Here is a 25,457-nt window from a genome sequence, read left to right as displayed (position 1 = left end):
ACAGTAACAACCCAGCCCAAGGCATACTCTCCATTTCACTTCTGCGAATTAAAGCAAAATATCAGCATGATATTGATGCACACTGTACAGTACGTGTACTTATGATATTCGTTGCCTCTGTAGATAGGCCAGACAATTCCTTCAATTCTGGGAAATAACCAGTACGTATTATACTTTATAGTTGTGTCACAGTAGTTCTGATGGTGAACTGTTTTTACTTGTGTGTTAATTTTTCAGGGTAAGCCCATTCCTCCCCTGAAGGTAACAGCATCCTGGCCGGACATGCAAGATCTGGTGACAGACTGCATCCAACAGATCCCAGATCGAAGGCCCCTGGTAAGATCATTTCTGATATGCAAATTGATTTAAACAGTTAAGCCACATGTCAGAAAATAGTCATCAGGATTAAAGACATTGGCAAAGACTTGTCTTGGACACTCAAGCCTGGAATAACTTGGTGAAGTTTTAGATGTATGTTGCATGCATATAACATTGTGTTGTCATTATGCAAGATGCATGTCTTCATCAATCTTCACAGGGTCAAGGCTTGTACATCACATTTGTTCAGCTACAGGACAAATGTTTAAAAAATAGTAAAAGTGAAGTCTACATCAGAACATGTAAGACCTTAAAAGAACTGTCCCAGAAAGGTGTCGCGAACCTCACCCTCTCATATGAGCCCAACTGATATCATAACAGATGTTTTGCTTGAAAATAGCTTGTTATAAATAAATAGGACCATAAATTGTGTTCAGTCACTAGGCGCAGATAGTTGAAAAGAAACAGAGTATCATTTTGAGACTGTAAAAAGGGAAGCAATACTGGGCTCTCACAAAAGTTTTTGCTTGCAACAGACCACTGTGGAATCTGATATTGTGAAGAATTATAACCCACTTCTGAGAAAAAATATCAGCAAATTTCTTTAACAGTTTCTGATGGCCAGCCTTTTGGTTTTTACATGTACTTTTATTTTAAGTGATGAAGAAGTTTGCCCATAAATACTAATGAGTGATATATGCAAACACATTGCCTGCCACCTCCGTTCTGTTGACTGAGATATATTGAATACAAGTACATGAAGCAGTATTTCCATGAACTAGTTGCTCCTCTCTGATCTATCTCTGCTGCTTGTGATTCATCAAGGAACCTGTATGCCCTAATGTTATGTTTTTAAATGTGTGACCCTTTAATAGTTTGAGTAGTACATTCATGAACTGCATCTCAGAATTATGCCCTCCATCCAAATGAATGTTCTTAATAGTCTAGCCAGCACAAGTAACATTGGCAGTGTGCTCTGGACAGACCTGGAAATCATGAATCATAGTTGTGAAATTAATGGTCCTCCTCACTATAATGCATAACAAGTAATGTTATGTGTCAGTGTTAAATGTCAGTGTCTCCAGCCAGCTACTTTTGGTCTATAAATGACAATACAAATTTAATATGTGACATGCATATAGAAAAAACTTCTGTTTTCAGTCTCGCATGGTCTATGAGAGGTTAACAAGCCCGGAGTTGTTGTGTTTAAAGCAAGTCATTCCCATATCGACAGGGGTCACTGTGGAAAGTATTGCTATTCGGGTAAGTTACTCTATATGAAACTTGGTCACAATGAACCTTGTGAGATACTGATTTCTTGATTTGAATTCATCCTTCATTTTTTCAGTTCAGAGAACATCTTTTAAAATATTAATGTCTTTATTTTTTATTTATTTCATGCTACACTGAAGAATTTTTCGCTTATATAGTGTGTTATCTTCAAGAGTGAGTAGAATATTACCAAGTTATATACACTGAAGAATTTTAAACTTATTATCTCTTAGCTTTAAGATCAAATACTATATTGCCAAGTACAAGCAATTATACTTGTACTTTGTTGGAGTCTTCAAGTAGCAGCTACATGTAAATTTGTATTGAGTATGATACTTTGTTAAGTATTGACATGTATTGAGTCAATTTGTTGAAAACTCATTTGAATCTGTGTACATGTAGATATATCTGAAAAAATGTTAGGCAATTCTTTGTGTACCATTGTTTGATTTGGGTTGATGTTTAATGCCATTTGATTTGAGGTAGTGGTTAATGCCCTTTGGTTTAGGGTGGTGTTTATTCTTATTTGATTTGGGTTGATGTGTAATGCTATTGGATTTCGGTTGGTGTTTAATGCCATTTGATTTGAGTTGGTGTAAAATGCCATTTGATTTGAGTTGGTGTAAAATGCCATTTGATTTGAGGTAGTGTTTAATGCCATTTGATTTAGGGTGGTGTTTACTCCTATTTGATTCGGGTTGGTGTGTAATGCCAATCCAAAACATTTTCCTCTAATATATGACTGTGTCCAGGTTTAAAGTCAGAGGAAACCTGAATGCCTACGGTGTAAGCTACTATCTTCTACCAGATGCCCAACAAAACCCTCCTGGGAAACCATCAAAAAAGCCTGCTTTTGACCATTACAATTAATTTCTCTGCAGTCCAGTGGGGAAGACCGGCTGGAGGCATGGATAGGGAGCGGAGACAAGGACTGTGTCCAGCTCTCCTGGATCAGCCTGGCAGGCACTAAGAAGGATGTTCAGGTACACTCACCTGCCGAAACATCACCAAGAACCGTGCAAAAATTACTTGTTGTGGGTATCTAACTCTTTAACTCGGTAAACGTAGCGTGTCGGCTTCAGCGAATTTCAGATATGGAGCTCACCAATCCGAGAACACGGAATTGTGTTGAACTCTAAAATTTTGTTTGTGTCACATGGTTTACTAGGCCATATGACATAACCTAATGACCACAATCAAGGGGAAAATCTGGCTAGTGTTTCTGCAACTACGCTGCAAATATGGTTAGCGTATTTTGCAGGCCATTAAGTTCGTCCCTACAAGCAAAAAAATCTGCTTATTGCTTAGTGTTTAGGATATCCTTCTAACTTTTAGACCACTTTGGTGGTCTGATGGTTAGAATACCTGCCTCAAAGTCAAGAGACTTGGTATCAAACTTCTTATCAAAGACTTTACAAATGGTACTTGCAGCTTGGACTGAGAGGATAGAGTAAGGAAACTGGACTGATTGGCTCGGTGTCTGTATAATGTGACTGGGTGGGGTGTCATGTCTGGTGTCTTTGGCATGATACTCGCCTGCCATGAGAAGACACAGTATATGTTCTCACATCTGACGATTCCTCATCGTCATGTGACTGAAAAGTTGTTAAGTACAACTTTAAACCCCCAGCATTCATTCATTCATTCATTCAAAGAAACTTGAGAAAACCTTTCCATGATAAGTTGAACTCCAAGAATCAGGTACAATTAGCAGCTTAATGATGAACTAAATTTTGGGATTAAATACTTCAGCAAATGAAGCCACAATCTGAACATTAACATCCACCAAGAAAAAGCTCTGTGCAAAGTTTGTTGAGTTCTCCACCGGTCCCACCCCTGTATAATATTTCTAAATACATGTTGCCACCCTGTTTCATGGCCTTGTTTCCGGTCACTCACTTCCTTCCTTGATTTCTTACAGGGCATGATATTCAGTGACAGTCGGATTCTGTGCTTGTTGGCTCTGGGGCCTGGCCATGTGTTAGTAGGCACACAGTCAGGGCGAGTGTGGGTGTATGATGCCTGTCAGTACAGGTGCAAACATTCCTTACTTCAGCTCACTGATGCTGTACTCTGCATGCAGGTGGTTCAGGGGTAGGTACAAGTATGTCTTTAAGCTGTTGGTATACATCTGTGCTTGAAGACAGTATGTGCTCTCCAAAAATGCGTTGGTGGGCATGAGACAAACAAAGACCAGATTGCAGTATACCTTAATCTATTTTTGAATCAAGTAATGCTCTCAAAGTGGACATGTGCATATCTTAAGTTAAATACATGTGGTAGGCCTCCATGGCCTGGTGGTTAGCTTGATGGCACAGCACCGTGACCCAGAAGATCTCACTAATGACATCCCTATGAGTTAGAGTCCAGCTTGTGCTGCCTTCTTGCCATTTGTACGTGGGAAGGTCTGTAAGCAACCTGTGGATGGTCGTGGGTTTCCCCCACACTCTGTGCAATTTCCTCTCACCATATCGCAGGCCGCCTTGTATAAGTAAAATATTACAGAGTGAAACACTAAATAAAGAAACAAAGTAAACATAATTTGCAGTAACTTTTGTCCCTTTTTTTTGTGTCTTTTTTTTTGTCTTCTTATGCAATTTGGAGACATACACGTGTAAGATGTGCTGCAGGTTATTCATTATATAACAGACTTCCAACATTGTCTCTCTATTTCTGCAGAAACAATGGAGAAGAGAGTTTGCTAGCTGGATTGGCTGATGGAAAATTAGCTGTGTTTCCAGTATCTGAAGTCATACAGGTATCCCAGTTCCCTTGGAGAAAAAAATCCATATTTTTTCATAACCATGCAGGCATTGAGAAGCATTTAGACAAAGCATATTTATTCTTTTGCTTACGAGTCAAAATCATTCCTGCTTTTGCTTTGTAAATACAAATATGTGACATGTACCTGTATTTAATGTTTATAAAAACGATTTGAACCATTCATTTACACACTTTTCTGCATAATTTGAGCTAAAGTGATCTTAAACACTAGTGTTAGATTTCTTTAAGATTTAACTAGCCTCTGCGGGTTACATTGTAGATAACCATAGTAAGAGGATGTATTAATTCTGAAATATGCATACTATTTCTTTTCTTTGTGTTTTTTTTTCTTTGTCTTTCAGAATGCTGATACTAACCCTACCATGTTTGACTTGGGGCATGATTATGAGCCAATCAAATGTATTTGTCAGCATAGCGGAAAACTGTATGTGTCTTGCGGGTCGAATCTCTTCTGCCTGCGCTATGACTTCAAGGTTGCCATTGAGACCATGTGGAAGACAACAGGAGAAAGGTTATCCCTAAATACTGTATCTCTCCTAAAAGTTCATTCAGAAAGGTGTACTGGTAGAGGCAAATAAAAATGTTGAAATGTTACTTTATTGTAGTAGGATACCACATGCTTTTCAAACCACTAAACACCTCTGTCATTCTTAGATCAATAGAAATCTCAGAATATGAAACAATGAGTAACTTAGCTATGGTGAAATTTCAGGTCAAATGCAATTCTCTTTGGAATAGGTTTAATTGAAGGGAGGAGTTCTTTACCACAGTTCAACATTTTATAGTTTATTGGAGATCATTCATTAAGGTTTTAATTATATATACAGATGTATCTATATCAAGTCATGCATATATGCAATATGTATATATAATATATATTACCTTAATTCCTCAACCTTTTCGCATGTGAAAGAGTAACTTTCACTGTAATTTATGCACGTTTTTAATTTCATTTTGAAGAAAAAACAACATTGGTTGGATTGACCAGTGTCCAGGCTTCACAAATAGTATAATTTTATCAGTCAACACAGAATAATGCCTTCAGAATATACTTGAATAAACAACTTGCAAATGTGTGAAAAGGTTGAATTACACCATTAAACTGTGCATTATCAGTTCAAATACATTGTATTTACTATAATGTAGTTGAAACATGTCCTGTTTCAGTAACAACAGAGGAAGTACTATCACAAACATGGTAATGGGGAAGTTTCTGTTCATTTCCAAGAAGGGATCAAGTATTGTTGAATCTTGGGATGTTGCAAGAGAGAAACTCAGAGACATGGTGGACATTATTAGTGTACTCGGGTATGACAATATCTGCAGTGTGGTATTAGTGTTAATTAATTACTGTGTCCTGTATGTAAATAGAGATTCCATGTTAAGGGGTTATGTAATTTTATTTTGTTCTATTTTTTTCTACAAATTTGGTTAGTTTTTATCAGCTTCCATGATATATTTCCCTGTAGATACAATTAAGAGGAAGTCCCCACTGGTTCTTATGAGTAAAACCTGGTTAATGGCATGGGTTAAGCTAATGGGCTCTTGAATCTAAGTAGTTTTAATCTAAGCAGATTAGTGTTGAAACACATTTCCTATTATGCTAATTTATATTTAATTTAACATTTTCTGACATACAGAGGGAGAATTCTGTTTTCCCAATTTATAAATTTCAAGAAAACATTTTTAGCCGTGGATCTCTGTATACATGTCTATAAATATAAGCGTCGTCCGACATTCATATACCATTGGTAGTTCGTGAAAGGATTTTTCTAGATAAGGAATATCTAGAAAAATTGGCTCTCTTTCTAAAATATATCAAGGCAGTCTTGCTAACAGGATGGGCTAAGTTTGAAATGCCTTGGGAATGTAAACTTAGTGTCTTAGGCTTTGTAATTCAGGTGAAGGAGCAAGTACATGTATGTTAGCTAATGAACACAAGATGTGAACTGGAAAGTATTGTACTTCCTCTTTGAAATACATCATATTTGCTTGATAACGATGTTAGAATGTACATTGAAACGTCGATGAAAATGAATCAGAAGTCGTCATCCATACAGAAAGTTTGTCATGTTACTCAGTGAACTTCTGTATGCCGGTTATGCCTCTTAAACAAACAACCATATAGTTGTGTTTGCATTTAAAGTTACAGTTATGACTCTCTGTCTGTCTGTCATTCATGCTTTGGTTTTCATGCAGTGACTGCCTTAAATGTAATGTCCGGTTTTGATAAATTTTGTGTGCAGACTCACTTGTGGATCCTCACATCAAGTTTGAAAACCAGCCCAATCTGCACATAAGTTTCGCATGTTTGCTTCTTTTTTGGATTCTCTTTGGTCATTAGTGTCCATACAACAACTGCTCCAAATATTTTAACACAGTTATTTATGTAGAGTCATTTGATCGTGTTTGAAAACCAACTTGCTCCATGCACTTAGTTTTGCATGCAATATAAATTCTTTGAAGTTGCTTCTTTCAATAACAGGCTTGTTGAAGACATTGCTGATGTGGCAAGAGTGACTTCTCTTTGTCTTCAAAACAACAAGGTGCTATGGGTGGGGACAGGCGGAGGTCATGTGATTCTACTGGATGGAGCCACGCTGAAGCCACTTATCGTGACACATCGATATACAAGCTCAGTGCGGTGCATTTCTGTGACAAGACCAACAGGTACAAATTGCTATCTCATAGTCCCAGATAGTTTATCATATGTAGCTTAGATATATTTATAACTGTTTCAGCCGTCCTAAGAAAAGTCTACACTGAATGTAACATGACCCTATAAGAAAAATTAGGGTCGGTCAGGAATGAATTTTTTTTTATGGGCCTGTGGGTGAGAATTGCCAGAGGCCCATTACAGAGGCATGAAAAAATATGAAGAAATTGCCCGAAGTAGTTTCACACAAGTACGACAATATGTTTGGAGTTGTGCCTTCATTTATTATTTTTAGTTTAGTTTCATGTCATGAAAGGTTATCGAATGCGCTTGCGCTATTTTGAGGATCAATACGATAAATGTCACATACTAGTCTGTACCTTGATTGCCTGTGATAGCGTATGTAGCAAAAAGATTTACACCACATAAGATAGCCTACGTTCATGTATTTAACAGCTCCTAATAATATTTAGGACTACATTACGGCAATCAAGCGCTTTGTTAGACCACAAAATGGTGAAAATAAAGAACATGTGGAAGTTATCAGACAGCGGGTATGCCATTTGACCTTGACCCTAGTGCTACAGATAAGGGTTGTGCAGGCATAGATGTGCTTAAAAATTAAATGATGCGCTTCTAAAATTAACGTAGAGCTTACTGGTGCTGAATATGCATGACGATTTGTGTGTGTGCCTAAATTCCAGAAAATTCCTGAGATTTAAAGCAGTCCTGTCAAAATCGAAAGTAATCTCCAAAGTAGTTTACATGTGTGACTCTGTCCAAGACAAGTTAGTTTTCAGAAACTGAAAAGTTAAGTATGACGTTAAACCCCAAGCACTCACTCACTCACTCACTCTCACTTACTCTACCCTGTAGGTTGAGGTGTAATAAACAAATGTAGGCCTGTGAGTGTAATTCAGATCAATTCCTCGTGAGGAAGAGCTGAAATAATTAATTTATTTTAGAAAGTTGTGACAAGTCGTAATTCTGGGCAACACATCTATATACATATATACTTGTAGTCCTGTATGTAACTACAAGAATCTTCACACTTTCCAGGTGTATTGCTGGGGACCCAAAATAGCGAAATGTTGACTATTTTCAAAAAATGTGTACTGCGGTAGGCATACCCCTCTCTTTGAAAAGTAGGGAGTACCGCACTACCTCTGAAAATTATCTGTAGAACTGCTTGACACCTTCTGTCACTGCCCAGTAGTTGAGCTTCCATATTGCATGAATGTGAACAAACTTATCATACCAAGTTTTTCATGATCCATCAAGGATGTTATCTGTTAAATTGTGGAATGAGCTGTTAATTATGTTTGGTATATTTGATGAACATTTAGATATGATCCTGAAAGGATCGAAAAAAGGTTGAGAGATTGTACATGTATTTTATGTGTCCTTGCCATATTTGCACTGTTGGGATACAACTATACAATATAAGGACCAAAACATGTATTGTATTACGATATGTTGCCTTGATCTGTTGCCACATCAGCAGTGGTACAGATTTTGAAAATTGTTTAGTTGCAAAAAAAAATTGGGGGAAAATTTCTGCTATTTTACAGTATATCATAATATGACATTCAGTGCAATGCTTACTGTTTAAGGTCATGTCATAATGAGGTTGGGCTGGGTTCTCTATTACAGACAGAATAATTGATAGGCCCTCTGTGGTTGGAAAAGACAAATGAATTGTACTAGAAGACAATTGGTCATTAGTTAGAATTAGAAAAATAAAAAAAGAAGAGATATAGACTTATTTCACATCCCTTGGACTCCAGTTTATTATTTTGGCTGATGAAAAAGGTTTTGATTTTAAAGAAATTATTAGCATAAAAAAACATAAAAAAAATTTCAAAATCCTAGTGAAAACTTGAGGACCAGGGTCTGGTCCATTAGATCTAAGAAATATATATTTAAAGATGGCCTTGTTATCACTTGTGTCTACGTGTGTATTTCATATTAGCACTTTAAAGTTGTAGATTACTCCTTTAGGGAGGAAAAACAGAATATAAAATTAGATCCCCAGCTTTCAGCTATTCAACAAAAACGGGAGGAGTGTTTAATGAGCTAGCCTAGCTACTTGCTGTCACATCATCTGATCAACAAGTACTTGTAGTTCAATGACAAAAAGCATTTTCATTTTTTTTTTTGAGTCTTGTGGCCCTTGTGTTTGTCTTTTCCAGAAAACTTCAAATCATCCATTGTGTTAACTGGAGGCCTTGGTTTCAGAAGCACATCAAAGTTTGACATTGCCAGAGGTACATGTAGTTCAGTTTAACTGTAAAGTAGATATAACTTTTAGAAATAAACTTGGGTGCCTTTGTGCTGTGACCTTGTGGTATTGTAGCATTCTACATACATGCAGGGCTACTGCCCTTTGTCATTCCATGGAGGTTAAATGTTCTGAATTTAAGATGTCATTGTTATGTGCTGAGATATCCATGACTGGACATGGATGTACAGACCTATATTATGTTTAGTATTAGGATGGTAATGCCTGGACAACCCTGTATGAAACACATTCCATGCTGTTTTTAATATATTTCTTTTGGTGGTGGAACATACTTTTTTCTAGTCGAGTATCTTCCAAGCAAAGTACGAAACACCTTTCTAAGATCAATAGAACTTTAAGAATCAGTTACAGGTCATTTTCATTAATGACTCTGTATGTATTATCACAACTGTACTTAAACTTCTCATTATATTCCTTATGTATATTATATTTTCGGATGATTTTTTTTTTTTTCAAAGAGGACCAGTTTGGTTGCTTGGCAGTGTGGGATGGAGATTTTGCTAACCAGATCAAAAGTATGAGAGAGGATCTGAAGAAAAGACAAGACTTGGTGGAGAAATATGCTAATCAGACAGAATAAAGACAGTTGATGTTAGAATTTAATCTTTCGTCCAACGGACACATTGTACAGGTATAAAGGCATAATGTACCAAGGCATTACATTTCTGGGCTGACAGTCAACAGTCTATGGCAGAGGCAAATAGGGTTGGGGAAATAATTTACTTTTATGTGCGTTGTACCTGGATTTACCTGTATGCTGCTTTATAATTTATGATTTGATGCACTACAGTAGCCCTAACCCCTCTGTCTAGCCACATGAAGGTATTGATGTTATTTCTGAAGCTGGTCTTCATTAGGGGTTCAAGCCTTTTAAAATAGCACAGTACATTGATCTTCTCTGCTGATTGTTGCCTATATGTAATGTCTGAGAGATTTTGAAAACTGAAACCTTCTACAGCTGGGATTGTTTCAGAATTGTCAAATGCCAATAACTTTTACAGAAATGGACAGGAAAGATACAATTTTTATTATTTCTCTGTTAATCATGCAGTGAACTTCTGGATCTGTAAATTTTGCATAATTAGACACAGGCAAAGCACTGAGAGTTTTGTGTCAGCATTTGTGAGTGTAGGATGTAGGATGAACATTTCACCTGTGTTACTGATGTTGCCTTGGCCCACAAAGATTTAGTGATTAGCTAAAATATTAGCTACATGTAGAATTTTTCCTTTGGTCTACATGTGTGTAGGTGTATAAAGAACACCTTGTTTAATTGTGCAATATACGTGTAACAGTATAGCTTCAAAAGCTTTTGCAAAATATCACCCATGTATTTAAAATTTCCTGCATGTTCAACTGTACCAGAAGTTAAAACACCTGGATGAACATTTTCTGAATGAAAAGTACATGTAGCTTCATCCTTTGGGGGGAATATTTTACCTGTATTCCTGAGTATCTTATTCCAAAGAATGGTTTGTGACCTTTTTTTTATGTTTTTTTCCCTAGTAAATTGGTCAAGTTTTATGTCCTGCAAAATGTATTGATCAGCTATACATGCGTAATGTGTGTAAAAAATTGCTCTGGTTGAATTTGTGGGAATTACATGTACCTTTTTTTTTTACATCTTTTTCTCATGCATGTTTTTCAAATCTACATGTTTTAGATTTGTAGCATGGTAACTATGGAAGTTGCTGAATTATGTATTTTATTCTTATTGTATACTGGAGACATTTTTACAGTACATAATTGTATTCATTATTCAAGAGGTAACCTGGTAGCTGTCCAAAACTTGGTGTTTATGTGAATTATTCGGTTAATTACTATTTCTGAGATTGTGATTTTCTATATGAAGTAGATGTTATCAAACTTTTTAATTCAACATAGAAATGGTAGTAGCAAATGAAGGTTGGGGCTCTTTGTGAAAACTTAGTGCTACATGTAGTTTATAGCTCCAGTCTTTATGGGTTCTCCATTGTCACAATAAAGTTCTTATATTAAATGGATTTCACAGTAACATTTATTTATATATGTGTACCGGTAGTTTACTTATGAGGCTTATTTTTTTAAGGCTCTGTTGTTCTATATGTACGTTGCATAATGGGTTTTTTTTTTTTGAGTAATATATTTCTTCAGATACTTTATCGCAAATACTTCTTTCAGTCAGTTTGCTGAGTGTGTACATGTCGCTTTTATTAATTTCACATGGTTGTTGATCTTGCCTCTGTGCCTCGAGAGATTTTGATGTAAAAAGTTAAGTGTCTGACATTTTTAACCAGATAGTTATTAGTCATATGGTTTTTGAGGATCATGAAATGTTATTTGAGCTGAGAAACACCTGTGATGACCAGAGTGCTTACATGCCATCTATATGCCTGATTTTACTCTGATTTTGTTTTTACTTTGCATGTACTAGGACTTAAAGAACTGTAAGGACATGTGAGTAAAATAAATTAATATGCCAGAAAGGAACAGGTAATCTTGGTAGAATCCTCCTTAATAATAGAAGCCATGTAAATGAAATGGGTGCAATGGATACAGGAAATTGTATATGCCATCATAAAAAACTTTCAGTCTTATTTTCCTCTGGGAATATTTTTAATTATTTTGGTTAGATTTTAAGTTTAAATGATTTACCCTCAAGTGCTATTTTGATTACAGTTTTGTTGCCATAAACACTTTACATGTAAGTACTGAAACTGTGATGCAAGGCCTCCAGAGCTTAATGCAGACATGCATGTACCATATTCCATTGGAAAATGGCCTATTATGTAATGGAATGATAAAGCTCGTCACTGAATGTCTGTATTCTTCATTGGTCAAAAGATGAATTTGCTTTCAGTTAATTTTTTTTATATCATTTACATTTTTTTTTAATTGTGCTCATACATTTTATTGCCAAAGATTCATGTACTGAAATATATTACTGTTCCATTTTATACGTACTAAAGCATATACTTTGATCTTTTTTTGGGGGGGGGGGGGATGAAAATATGCCATATTGTGCTTGTATAATTTTTGAATTGCTGCATTGTATATGTGGTAGATGCTCCAATACAACTGTGAATTCAATTTTGTTCTAAGGACATGCTTAAGCATGCATATGCATGGTTGAAATAAATACAGCCTTACTTGCCCAATGTACCAGTACATTTGTTCCAAGTGCACATGTGTATTATACAGCATACTTTGTTCATAAATGTGATCTGTAATAAGTGGTCAGCGAGGCTTGTTGAAGCTGACTTATTTTCCTCCAGGCTGGTGAATAAAACGATGGCAATGTTCAGAGGTTTATCCCAAGGTTCCTGTTTCCTCCACCCGTAAATCTGACACTCATTGTATATTTGATGAATTCTCTAGTGTGACTTTAAACCACTATCATGAATATGGCTTAAATGTCATATTGTGTGTGCATGATGGACTTTGATTGATTTATTTATTTGATTGGTGTTTTTATGCCATACTCAAGAATATTTCTCTCATATCATATAAGACTTCAAGGCCAGAAGGTCAGGTTTTGACAGCTCGGTACCTGTGGGCCTATATTCTACTGCCTCGAGGTCCTTTCTTGTGGCAAACAGGGACTTAAAACGTTGATGTTAAAGTTCCAGATTCCAGACGATTAAATTCAGCCTCTTGAGTTGCTGTCACAGCAAGATTACACATTCCATAAATCTATTTTTTTTTTTCGTCTCTAAACAAAATTTCAAATGTGATTTCACAGTCTATCTTTGGGTCATAGAGATTAAAATTCTCACCACATCACCAATATCATCTTATGAGGAGTCAAAGTTTCCACTTCCACTGCCTAAAGCTACAAAGCATTCCGAGTCTCACAAGGTCTGAAAATTCCTTGCAATGACCTCCTATCGGAACCTGCTTATATTTGGGAAGCGCTAATTATATCCATCAAAGTCCTTATGATTTCTGCTTCCGGTTCTCAAGAGTCAATTACTGAATGATGGGAATGAAATTCGTGTAGGGCAAAATTTCAATGTGGAGCAATATAGGCCTGTTTTTAACTAGCTAGTCTTGGTTTGTCTGTGAGTCCTCAAGTCATTTTAAAGAAAATCAGGTCATAGAACGAAGAGAACAATACCTGTGAACTTACTTGCAAAAATATCAACATTTTATTCATCAAACCACAGTAAGAATGATAACTGTTATATACAGGTGTATGTTAATTCAATGATATAAGCACATTCACCTGATGGATGAACATTTCTTTATTTTGTACTGTGCGTACATGTCTACTAAAGACTGATGCAGCTGAATTGCATGGAAAGAGAAATTACACAAATTTTAATGCATTGAACAGGAAAAAGTCACACTTCAAGTGCATACAACATATGTATATAATATTAAGGTCCATTCTGAAAAGGTCCCATTGTCAAAAAGCATCCCATTGAATGGATCATTTGTTTGTCATTTTTTCTACGAAATCTTACATTGTGTCCTTTCATCCACTCTATAACAACCTGTTCTTCCAATAATCTTTATGCTGTACAATCCCTTCAGTGAATACCTGTCTTTTTGTTGTGTTTTTTTTTTTTTTCAAAAGCAAGCCTGCAAGTATATTCTTAAATAAAGGGAATGCTTTTTTTTTTTCATTTTGGAATAACAAAATGTATAAAACTCTTAAGAGTTTGTATGGAATCAGGGTTATACCTTAAGACAAACTTTTATGACATCATGAATGATTGGTGCCATGATATAATACTGTTCTTACATTGGTGGAACAGGAATCAATGCGATAAAAAAAAAAGAGTGCAAAATAAGATATCAAGCAACACGTAACCAATTACCAAATATATTTTTCAACATCTGCTCAGCCTTCCTTAATTGTCAAATTCACATCAAACACCTACATGTATAAAGAAAGTTGTTTACTGTATCATGCAATCCTACATGAATAATATTAACAATACATTTATATATTATGGTGTCAATAAGATGTACATGAGAATGAAACCAAAGAGACGGCTTCTACATTGACAAATACAGGTAAAAATCAGGTACCTTTCCATACCTGTGCATGGGCAATTATGGGTCCAAGCTGAACTGACCACTGTTTTCTTGTAATACCAGTTTGCCAACAAATCATCATAGCAGAGGCTGGAAGAACAACAACTACCCATACATAGCTTGGACCCAGGCTGCTTTGATCAGGACAGATTACATGTTGTAAACCTAAGTTCTAAGTCTCTATGTTCCTGTTAAATTTTGTGTTAGACATTTTCAGCCATTTTCGCAATTCCATCTATTATTAGGCGAATTAACTCCCATAAATCATAGACCTGTGAATGCGTCAACAACACCCATGAACATCATATACCTGGTGAAGTAGACTGATTCCAACATAAATGTACATATAGCCATATCGAGTATACAAAAATACAGGCACTTTAGTGATGTCACATGTCTGCAATTATGCACATGTAGATTTGTAGTATTACTTCTCTAATTAAGCTCTGAAGTGTTACAAAGGCAAACAGAATCCAGGCTGATTGGTTGAAATCAGAGACGGGCACAAGCCATATTCTGAGTCCGTTGGTTCAGCTTGGACTACATGTACACCTGGCTGTCTAACACCAACCAATCGAAAAGAGTCAATTCTGTTTCCCTGCATTTGTGCAGAAAACATATTCAACCATACTAATTAAAGATTATGCCAATACATTCAGTTCAAAGCATGGAATTTGGTCAATACAAATTATCCGCTGTTCTCATGCAGGAATGTGCCAACTCTAGCATGCAGTATCGATGCTAGCCAATTATTTCTAACTGATAGGAACACATGAACCTAATTTTGTATCTAGATGTACACCTACATGTACATGTACCAATGTGGTGATTTCAAAGGTTCTACTGGCCTTTTGCTTCCATAACATAATGAAAGGGGAACACAATTCCTCTGTACAATACACAAATTAATACCTCAAAACACATCTTTTGTACACAGTTATTCTTAACAAATTTAATATGTTGCTTTATTGAAACCGAATAACCGAAAAATTATGAACATATGCTTCTGTATTCTACATCTATGGACAATAACCATCAGTTTATTGGCTTAACCATAAGCATGATATACATGATATACATATAGATAAAATGTCTCCCAAAACATGAGTAGTGTATAAAGTAATAACTTAATATTTATACATGTTCATGTATATACATATCATACTGAAAGACAATTCAAATTTATGAATAATAGTATCCCCTTCAATTTATAAATAAATAAATAAATAATAGCATCCATTTTGTAACCAATGACTCCTAACACCTCTGTATTTTGCTTTTTAAATATTTAAAATTCTGAGTACATGTACTTTCATATTTTAGGAATATCACTTTTCTTACTCATACATAATTTAATATATACAGTACTTTATATGTTAAACTCTGCACCATGTCTCATGACTTCATCCCCTGTTCCTTGTTTGTTTGTTTTTCACAAGATTAATATTTCAACAATGTGGTAGTTCTATGCAGTTTCTTTTTACAAGAAAACTTTAAGCCTGATGTAAACTGAATTTAGATGTGTACCAAGAACCATATTCATACTATAGCAAAAATCTTAAAAAGTTTTGAAACAATTTGGTACCTTGATTTTGAAAAAACCATGCAAGTACACGTATTTGTAGCAGCTGTTCTGCTACAAGTAAATGAGGTCACTCAATATTGCATTGCAAAATAAAACTAGATTACCTTAAACAATGCCATGACAGTGACCAAAAAAGCCACGTTTCCACAACACATTGCACAATGCTTGCTAATGCATGTCATCAACTAAGAACTTTTGTTACGGAAGTCTGTATCAAACAGTTGTAGGTGTTGCAATGTCGAAGGGCATGGAAAACTTTCAGTGACATTTTATTTGCATACAATTTTCTGGCGTTTAAGGCATTTTTTTCTCTTATTTTTATATCAAATAAACGCAATAAATTTTATCAGCTATACAAGAGTTGCTGATGTAACACATCTTACATGTAGATACATGTACCAGAAAGAAATGCGTTTCCTCTTGTAGTATACATACCGGTATATAAAACCACACAATGAAACAAGACCTACCTGTATCCTAACCACCACATACAATTATATTAAAACCATAACTTATTCATATTTTATGTTATCTTTTAACAATTAGGTGCGCGGAATGAAATTATGATATGGAATGAGGCTATTAATTCAAACCTTGGCCAAAATGTTTTGGCCTGTACATGCAAAAGAAATAAAAATTAATTAAAATATCTGTTTCTGATAAAAAAGAAAATGCACAGTAACCCTACATATGACGAAGGTGAAGAAGTTTACCTGTAAATACCACTATTTTAATCTTTCCACCACTGTTCACCTTTATGGACTAGTAGGACTTTCTGTACTGGATAGTGTACTCAACTGATCAGTATATCCAACAGCTGAACATGTTTACTTACACAGTAACTTTTCATGTACAAAACAATACATTTTTTATATATCATTCACAAATGTTTTGCTTTTTAAACACACGCCACTGTAAAGCCCCCTTCAATAAAAAAAGGCTATTTATACAAGATTCTAGATTCTAAAATGATCAGAGTAACAAAGCCCTAATAATTAATTACAAACATGTACATGTGTCAAGAAATGCAAACCAGGTATTCCTACTGACTGGCTTACAGACCGTTAATCCATCTTTAAGTACCACTCCCAGTACAGGCAACTGTCAACCTGTTGTTCATACAAATATCCTACAAATACAACTATATAAAACCAAAGTCTTTTAAGACATTAATTTAATCCAACAGTTTCATGAAATATTTTGCATATATAACAACACCTGATATCCCTGGATATTAAAGCACCATGTCTAGGCCACACCTTTGTCTGGCATTGCCTATCCTATTCATACATTGCTCAATGACCTACATTAATATTTTCTTATGCTGTCAGAGCCCCTTGGCCAATATCCTTCAAGTACACATAAAGAAAATTCCATTTTATGTTGCTTCTTTTCACTCTCCAACCAATTAAAGGCAGAACAATTTTTGTTTTACTTTTCTCTGTCTCAGCAACTAGTTGAACCATTGCAGGACGTTCAGTGAATCATTCTGTAAACCAAACATAATTATGATCAACACAATAATCGATGATGTTTATGGTCACACAAGTTCCCTTCGGGGTATTCCTGAATCTTTACACTGACACCTTATAAGCACTGGTACATGTCTACATTCCTTATCTATCTACTGGTGTAATGTACATGCAGCTTCCAATGCAAATTCTTGCTTGTTATTGTGCCTTTTCTCCCAGTTCAAGCCTTGATATAATAATTTCATGAATTTGCCCTCAGACAGCATGAACCATCATTTACTTACCAGAGCATAACATATCTTTCTCCAGTCTACTGCTAACCAGTAATGACTATTCTTTTATCAGTTCAACCACAGCAAAACTAATTCAAGTCTCTCCACAATTTACATACAGTAACTTAGGTTAATGTTTGGACCACCTTCTCAGTTCAGATTATAACACCTGAGGTTTGTCCATACTGAAAAATTCTCCAACGACACTTTAATAGCCACATCTGATTTATCCAATTTGAACTGCTATCTGTCTATGTATAACTGGTGTAGCCCTTGCAGTTCTCCACTGACTGGATTCCCACCCTGTTGGCTTCTGATCAAAACTGCCATCCATGTCATCAGTGCCTTCATTCGTTGCCACAGTGAATCTTGATCCATTTTCCAACTGTTTATGGCTGCAAGGATAATAAATCTTTCAGAGCTAGTCTTGCTTCACGAAGACAACAGGCAGGAAAATATGAGGGCAATAAGCTGCATTCCAAGGAATACTACTGGGCAGGTTGTTGTTGTAGTTCCATCACACTTCATTTCTTTATCCTGGAACAGAAACAATACAATGACTGTACATGTTCTTTCATTTATGTATCATTTATTTATTTGATTGTTTGTTTAATGTCATAATCAAAAATTTTTCCCTTATGCAATGGGTGTCCAGGTTTGAGGGTCAGATACCAGAGTGCCCAGGGAAAAACCACTGGCCTTTGGCAGTTTCCTGACAAACCTTTCTCTATTGTGGCATACATATATACATGATGTGTACGATACAATGTGATACAAGTGGTCTTTAACTAGCATTAAACTGCACAAACGACAACACAAGTGTCACTGACCACTAATTGTCACAAATGCCCAACAAGAAGCGTGGGCAGGATCAATCTTCATCATATTTTATTTTTTAATTCGTTTTCCAAGCACTATTTGAAGCATTAACACTTTTACCAATGACTCACATGCTGAAGTCTACAAAGTAATTGCCAGTTTTTATTTAGGACATAACATGTGTGTTTGTAAGAGGTATAAGAGATGTTTTTATTTATTAATGTTCTTACGAAACCACAATTTTGCATGGTACCAGTATATGCAAAGACAGTGTATCATTATGAGTAATTGTCATACAAAATTTGAATGTTTAGTCAAATGAGGAAATATTCTCAGTTAATCTCAGTTAATGTTTATTTCAGTAGATATCAGTTCATGACTTACCCCTTTCTCCATGGTAGGGCATGGCTGATCCTGGCTAGGGCGATGCCTGGACTCTTTCAACTTGTGACATAAAGTGTCATTTTCATGTAACATTCATTAAGGAAAATATATTCATGAAATTGTTGTACGTCACATTAAGTGATGTCTTCCAGCAAGACTAAATTTTAAATTGAGTAAAATTTACAACTGAGCTGAAGTTTATTTTATATAGTAATATATTATGAAGGTAATATAATGTTAACAAAGTTAGTGTCCAATAGACAAACGCCTTATTAGTTTGGTAAAGCCTGAAATCATAAGCTGTGATTTAACAGGTAAAACGTCCACAAAGGTGCTTAAATGTAAAGCTAGCAATCATTAAGATGAAATATAACACAAAATGTCAGGAACATCTCCAGTAGAGAGGGAATGGCAATGAATGGGCCTTGCAATTTTTGCATTCCGCTTCCTTCATACTTTGGTAGACCAATACAGAACACAAACAGTAAAAGCTTTTACACATGAACGAATGCATTATGACTGCAAACTGTCATGCCAAGAACTATGAAAATGAAGACCGATAAATGTGCTATATGTATCTTCTGACTTGTAAATCTTGACCTAAAAATACTTCCATGTAGAGCAGTAACATTTTTTTCTGTGATCTATACGATTGAAGGCTTGATACCAAAAAGATGTTGGCTAAGAGTTAACAATGCATTCAATGGTAGTTAAATCAAAATCACTGGCATTAAAAAGTCAAATGGCATATTTCTGGTTGATAATTCCATACACAAAAAAGGATATCAAATCTGATTTCTGGATTAAGAGTAACGGGAAGAACGTCTTCACAATGACACGTTGCATCTACCACAATCAACAGCAAGTTAGAATGATTCACCCTCTCCACCACATAGGTCTTCTCACAGGGATGTACAACAGATCAAAAAACATGTATTCTCATCAATATCACATGGTGGAACAATACAGCATAATCATTGGTATTCATCAATATCGGAGACAATGTTTCTAATCATTATCAATAGTTTATGTAAAACATCACAGACATTGTTTCTCATCAATATCATGCACCCCTTTGATGGCCAAATGGTTAGAGTGTCTGCTTTGAACACTGAACATTTGTACCAATTTGTGGAAAAAAACATGCATGTCTTCTGAACCATGTCTTCTTAAAGGTGGCTTAAACCAGCATATCAAGCTTCATTCACCTTTGGGATTCATTAATTGAGTGAACAAGTGACTGACTGATTGGTCTTCTAAATATAATGCCATACTAGAGGAATTTTCACTTAAATGATCAGAGTCAGGTTTCTGGGTGGAGGAAACCAGAGTACCCGGAGTAAGTCATCAACCTTTTCATGTTATATGTACTTGACAAACCTCTTGACTTACAGCCACAGCCAACAACAACATGTAGATTAAAACATGTGACCTCACTGATCAAGGACCTGATAGTAACAGCCAGTCAGCAATTTAACCATCTGAGCCAGCACTCTATATTATGAGACAGAGCATTTATTTTCTCCTGCAAGTACATGATAGGTTTTGAGATCTTGCATGTCCAGGTTCATTTTACAACACATACACCTTGGGAGAAAATGTATTGAGCTTGTACAGTAGTCTGTAGATGTGAACCCTCTACACAGTTGAGAGTATTTATAAATTTAAGTTTTCCTCCAAACTACACCAAGAACATTAGTAATATATACTTATCTCCTAAAACTGCACAAATTTTCTCGCATCTTGCTCCTTGTATACCCCTACAGCTGCAATGAAAACAAAACCCAGCTGTGAGCACCCTTTATGTATACACATTTACGATGACACAAAAGACAAGAAATATGTTAGATCAAAACTTTCGCAGCTGAAATACCACTAACTAACTGATTTGTGCTTCGTCTGGCATCTTTGTTGCACATAACTAAGTTTGACATCAAGATAAAGTAGTTACACATTTTATAAACTTACTAGTTATAGGGAATGTTTTCCACATGTACATGCATCCAGCCCACACTGTCATGTGGGTGTTAGCAGGAAAGCCTGCTGGCATGTCTTGTTGGCTTAGAAATGTTGTACATTTATTTACTGCAATGATGTACCTGTATCTACAAATGCCTCAACAACACCTGCAGCATTCACTGAATCACTGATATATGATATCTTGTGTGGCATAGGCAATGTAGTGGAAAATCAATCATATTATTGTTATATACCAGCGTTCATACACTTTGAAGATAACACAGACTTTTTCAAGCGTTTTACAGGTGCAAAATTCGTATTTTCCAGGCTACCTGCAATATAAATACTCTGGTTTTATTAAGTTTAAAGCAATGTGAAACCACCTTAACTTGTTGGCTTTTCAGTCTTTCACATATCAGCAGCTTATTAAGCATTCCCACAATAAAAAAACTTTCTCAAAGAGAATGCTGTTGACATTGTTCAGCTATTATTCTTTTTTATTTATTGTTCATGTATTATTGTACAAAGACAACAGGAGGAAAACTCACTTTTCAGGTATTGTATAGTTCAAGCACTTGTAGCAGTTTTTCATCCCTGTTGATATGGGAAGGACATCATAATTGACCTGGTACAAAGTTGCATTGCGAGAACAAGGTTTTTGTTCCATACTGGTTTGACCAAATAGCCCACTCAGTTGTCGTCGTTGACATTTGTTGAAGGAGTCGTGGTCTCGTTGCATGAGTTTTTTCCAGTGGGACTCTTCTTGCGCAGTGAATTTGTTGCCTTCATCTATTAAATAATCCTCTGCAAGCGGGATATTGTCAACCTCCTCCTCATAGAGAGTGCCTGGAAAAAAGAGCATCTGGTTAATACATGTACTTAACCTCAGTATTAAAAGGAAGATCATGATTTAACCTGCACGTAATCTGGTAGGGAAGCTGTTACCATGAGTATTCTGGTTTCTGTTTACTCACAAAAGCAACTATCAGTTTGAGAAATCATACTTTAAGAATAATAGTTCCTTCTACAGTTCCTTAAGCCCGAAATTAAACAATGTAACAGTTTCTGAACACCACAAGGTAATGCCATTTGAGAAACACATATAAGGCTCCTTCCACCACTAGAAAAATCAGATCCTACACCTTAGCACTTCGACTGAACAACCCACACCTCAACATGCAAGAACCAACATTCAAATTTATCAAGGTAGGCAAAAAAGGGTCTTTTCATTCCTTTGTTGAAATTGTTCAAGGCAATAAACACTTCTAAAAAACATTTTTTAAAAAGGATCTCAGGAATTATATTTATTTGTAAATATACAGATACACAGAATGAACTAAAGGTTTTTAATTTAGATGCTAAAAGAGATTCAGTAAAAGCAATTAGTAAAACGTAAAAGAATGTTTGAACTGATTTCCGTGTTTCCCAGAAAGGCAATAACAAATTCCTACAACTTACTATCCGGCCACTGCTCTAAACACTGTAAGAGTAAAAATTTCCTGCTAATTAGAACCCAGAAAATGCAGATTTATCATTAATATCAGGCCTTCAAACCAAGTACATTTGTGCTAAGATAAAATATGAAATCCATGGCATAATCACCCAGAAGTCTCACAACAGGGACATCATCTTAGGGTGATGCGTCAATACTGGTACCCTAATTCCTCAATCTTTCAGCATATTAAAGAGAAGCTTTCAGTGCAATTTATGCACACTGTTAATTTGATTTTTGAGACAACTACATTGGTTGGATTGGTAATTTTCAGAGCTTCACAAAAAGTATAATTTTATCAGTCAACACAGAATAATGCCTTCAGAATATACTTGAATAAACATCTTGCAAACATGCGAAAAAAGGTTGAAGGTTGAACTACAGTACATGAATATTCAGATGCTTGTGGCTTGTGACACAGTTTCTCTAAGCATGTGGATGGGCTTAACACAATCTGGTACACAGGGGAGGAGGAGTTTAATAGGTCTTAGGTCCTCATGATGGAATCTTGGGGTTTAACACCCACCTCTTTTACTTATGCATTTGCAACTGTTCTAACTGTAAGGCATTTGATATAAAACTATTGTGTGCTTGGAGGCACAGAAACACTTTAGTCGGGACATCTGTGCTGTCTAGGCTAGCTATTGATCCCAAGCCAACCATTATTTTCTTAAATTAACTGTACAATGTATCTTTGTGCGCAATACATTTATAGTGTATAGCATGTTACAGTTTAGGCATGAATATCTTTTATAAGGCATTCTGTTCAGTCTATCAGTAATAGTAATGTATGAGGGCCTAGAACGGTTTCTGCCATTTTTATTAATCACATAAATGAAATAATATTATAAAGTTAGGTTTCTTTACCTGAAACTGAATGGTACTCAGTAAACCATGTCAGTAAACCCCATTCAGCTATGAGACTGAAAGATAAACAGAAACATATGTACTGTCAATGACTGCAAGGGTATTAAATATACTATAATAAGCAAAGATTACAAAACTTTAGAAAACAGAAGACAGCTTTTTCCAACTATACGTAAAAACTATTCATTAAGTGATTGTTGAAAATTGATTTGTTTTAGAGGATGAGCCTGGAGGATCCTAATTTTTCAGCCAGGTTTGGTTTCCACTACCCATTTCCCAGACGACAATTATCTCAGTACATTTCCAATGAATAATTAATAATTCAAGAGGACAAGGTGCAATGCTGGGCATTTACTAAACACTGATACTCTCATTGCATTTGCAAGGGCATACAGATTTATATGGTACAGTACAAATGCACTTTCAGAAACACAAAACAGATTTAAAATGATAGTTTCTGACAAAAAATGAATCAAATTTTACAAAATACTTTATTAAGGTAGTCATATTAAAGTATGATGCAGATGTAAAATGTGTTATGTAAAATGTGTTGCTGTGAAATACACTATCCCTTATGGTAAAGGCCACAAAGTAGTAGATGATGTACTCACAAAGCCAACTCTTTCAGGGACCAAGACATCAGGGAGTACATCAACCTAAATGGCTGAAAAACAATCCAGACAATGAATTACGAATTCCTTTTCCCCATCAGTCTTGCTATATCCAGAGCTGTTCTTACAACAATAAATGTCAATATATTCAAATACTACAGTATCCTGAAATATCAACACCTGACAGATTGAGGTAAGTGCAAATGACTTCAAGACAGCCCAATTTTAAATTTTAAAAGCAAAACAAAGACAAAAAGGGTCAGTTTTAATTGAGAGATCTATATTTAATGATCAGAGCAAAAGATATGCAATCAGCTCCTTACTTTTCTTTCAAACACTCTTAGTAATATTGTACTGTATAGCTAGGTCAGCTTCATTTCAAACATGAGATGTGATATTGAATAATGATGCTTTAGCCACACAGAGTTTCAAATATCAAGGATTATAGATATACTACATGAAAGTAAGTGAATAAAAAACTTACTGTGGTGATAATCCCAGCAGGTGAACTTGTTGCAGACATTGAACTTTGCTCACAAAGCCCCTGGTTATCTGTGACATTAACACTGCAACAACAACACAGCAGTTAATTGCACTAGAAAGTTTAATTTCTAACCAAAACAAATGTCTTCTCTGCGCTCCCCCTCCCCTCCTTAAAATAACTCTTATAACTGTATAACAAACAGCCAGAATATCACAAACATTAAAAAAATGATCGAACAGACAAAAAATGACAGACACCAAAATCATATCAATTATTAAGGTCATTACAAGAAAGCTTGCAATGAAATTTGATTAAATCCAATCAAGTAGTTCACGCGACACATGTACACCTATCTTGCCGACAAGTAGTAGCCTATAAAAACTGCTAAAACATGGCCAAATGAATAAAGCTATTTACAATGAAGCAATGATGATAAACAAGGAGTCTTACCCTTTGAATATTTTCTTCTTCAACATGTCTCGGAATATATCATACTTTACAATCTCATCAAAGAACCATCCAATCTGTCCGAACATAGCAAAACATTGCCATTAAGTACACTGTGTATTCAATGTAATGCAACAGAAATATCATCCAACTTCATGTACACATCACGTAATCATGAACATTAAACTACAAAAATTACCCCAGGCTCCCCATTTCCTGCCATCTATAAATCTTACTGCCTTGCCTATGAATGAAAAGATCTTGAGTCTTGGTGGTAAATGCCAATGGAACAATATATTAAAACTGTCACTTCAAATTGCCTTTTCACCAAATCTTTAAAACTACATTTTAAACTATGAATATTTTAGTCCATATACTTGTATTAAAAAACATCATACATGCATATAAATAGAGAACTTACAGCTCCTTCAGTTTTGGCATACATCACTATCCCATTGTTGTCTACCAAAAAACATTCAATATCCTACAAAAAAAAACAAAGCAAATATCATTTCTATAACCTTCAGATACAATCATACATGTAGACAACATATGGATGCCTGCCAAGAGAGTCTGTATGATGAAATGATTGTCTGTATGGGTTCCTTTTTTTGTCTGTCAAGTGCTTAATAAAATGCTCATACAAAGCTAATAATATTTGTTTGCTAGTTTGGGTTTTCAGTATTATGTCAGTCACATGGTGATGGTGTG

At 35.5% G+C, this 25,457-nt stretch overlaps 2 protein-coding genes across 2 annotated transcripts in view; one reads left to right on the top strand and one right to left on the bottom strand.

Moving 5' to 3' along the window:
- LOC135469856 (leucine-rich repeat serine/threonine-protein kinase 2-like) overlaps nucleotides 1–12,470 on the top strand; it is a 45,772-nt gene extending 33,302 nt beyond the window's left edge. The window contains 10 exon segments of the mRNA XM_064748479.1: nucleotides 238–336; nucleotides 1,480–1,581; nucleotides 2,472–2,573; nucleotides 3,512–3,684; nucleotides 4,270–4,348; nucleotides 4,716–4,885; nucleotides 5,542–5,682; nucleotides 6,860–7,044; nucleotides 9,223–9,297; nucleotides 9,791–12,470. Of these exon segments, the coding sequence (XP_064604549.1) occupies nucleotides 238–336; nucleotides 1,480–1,581; nucleotides 2,472–2,573; nucleotides 3,512–3,684; nucleotides 4,270–4,348; nucleotides 4,716–4,885; nucleotides 5,542–5,682; nucleotides 6,860–7,044; nucleotides 9,223–9,297; nucleotides 9,791–9,912 (1,248 nt within the window). The 3' untranslated portion in view covers nucleotides 9,913–12,470.
- A 1,007-nt stretch (nucleotides 12,471–13,477) lies between these two features.
- The window catches only part of LOC135470961 (voltage-dependent calcium channel subunit alpha-2/delta-3-like), a 68,546-nt gene continuing 56,566 nt past the window's right edge, over nucleotides 13,478–25,457 (bottom strand). Inside the window, 10 exon segments of the mRNA XM_064750010.1 lie at nucleotides 13,478–18,220; nucleotides 18,887–18,972; nucleotides 19,673–19,798; nucleotides 20,600–20,652; nucleotides 21,394–21,691; nucleotides 23,205–23,260; nucleotides 23,816–23,868; nucleotides 24,300–24,381; nucleotides 24,750–24,823; nucleotides 25,168–25,230. Of these exon segments, the coding sequence (XP_064606080.1) occupies nucleotides 18,116–18,220; nucleotides 18,887–18,972; nucleotides 19,673–19,798; nucleotides 20,600–20,652; nucleotides 21,394–21,691; nucleotides 23,205–23,260; nucleotides 23,816–23,868; nucleotides 24,300–24,381; nucleotides 24,750–24,823; nucleotides 25,168–25,230 (996 nt within the window). The 3' untranslated portion in view covers nucleotides 13,478–18,115.

Source organism: Liolophura sinensis, chromosome 7 (genome assembly GCF_032854445.1).
Source record: "Liolophura sinensis isolate JHLJ2023 chromosome 7, CUHK_Ljap_v2, whole genome shotgun sequence".
NCBI lineage: Eukaryota > Metazoa > Mollusca > Polyplacophora > Chitonida > Chitonidae > Liolophura > Liolophura sinensis.
This window is presented reverse-complemented; position numbering and strand designations above follow the sequence as displayed.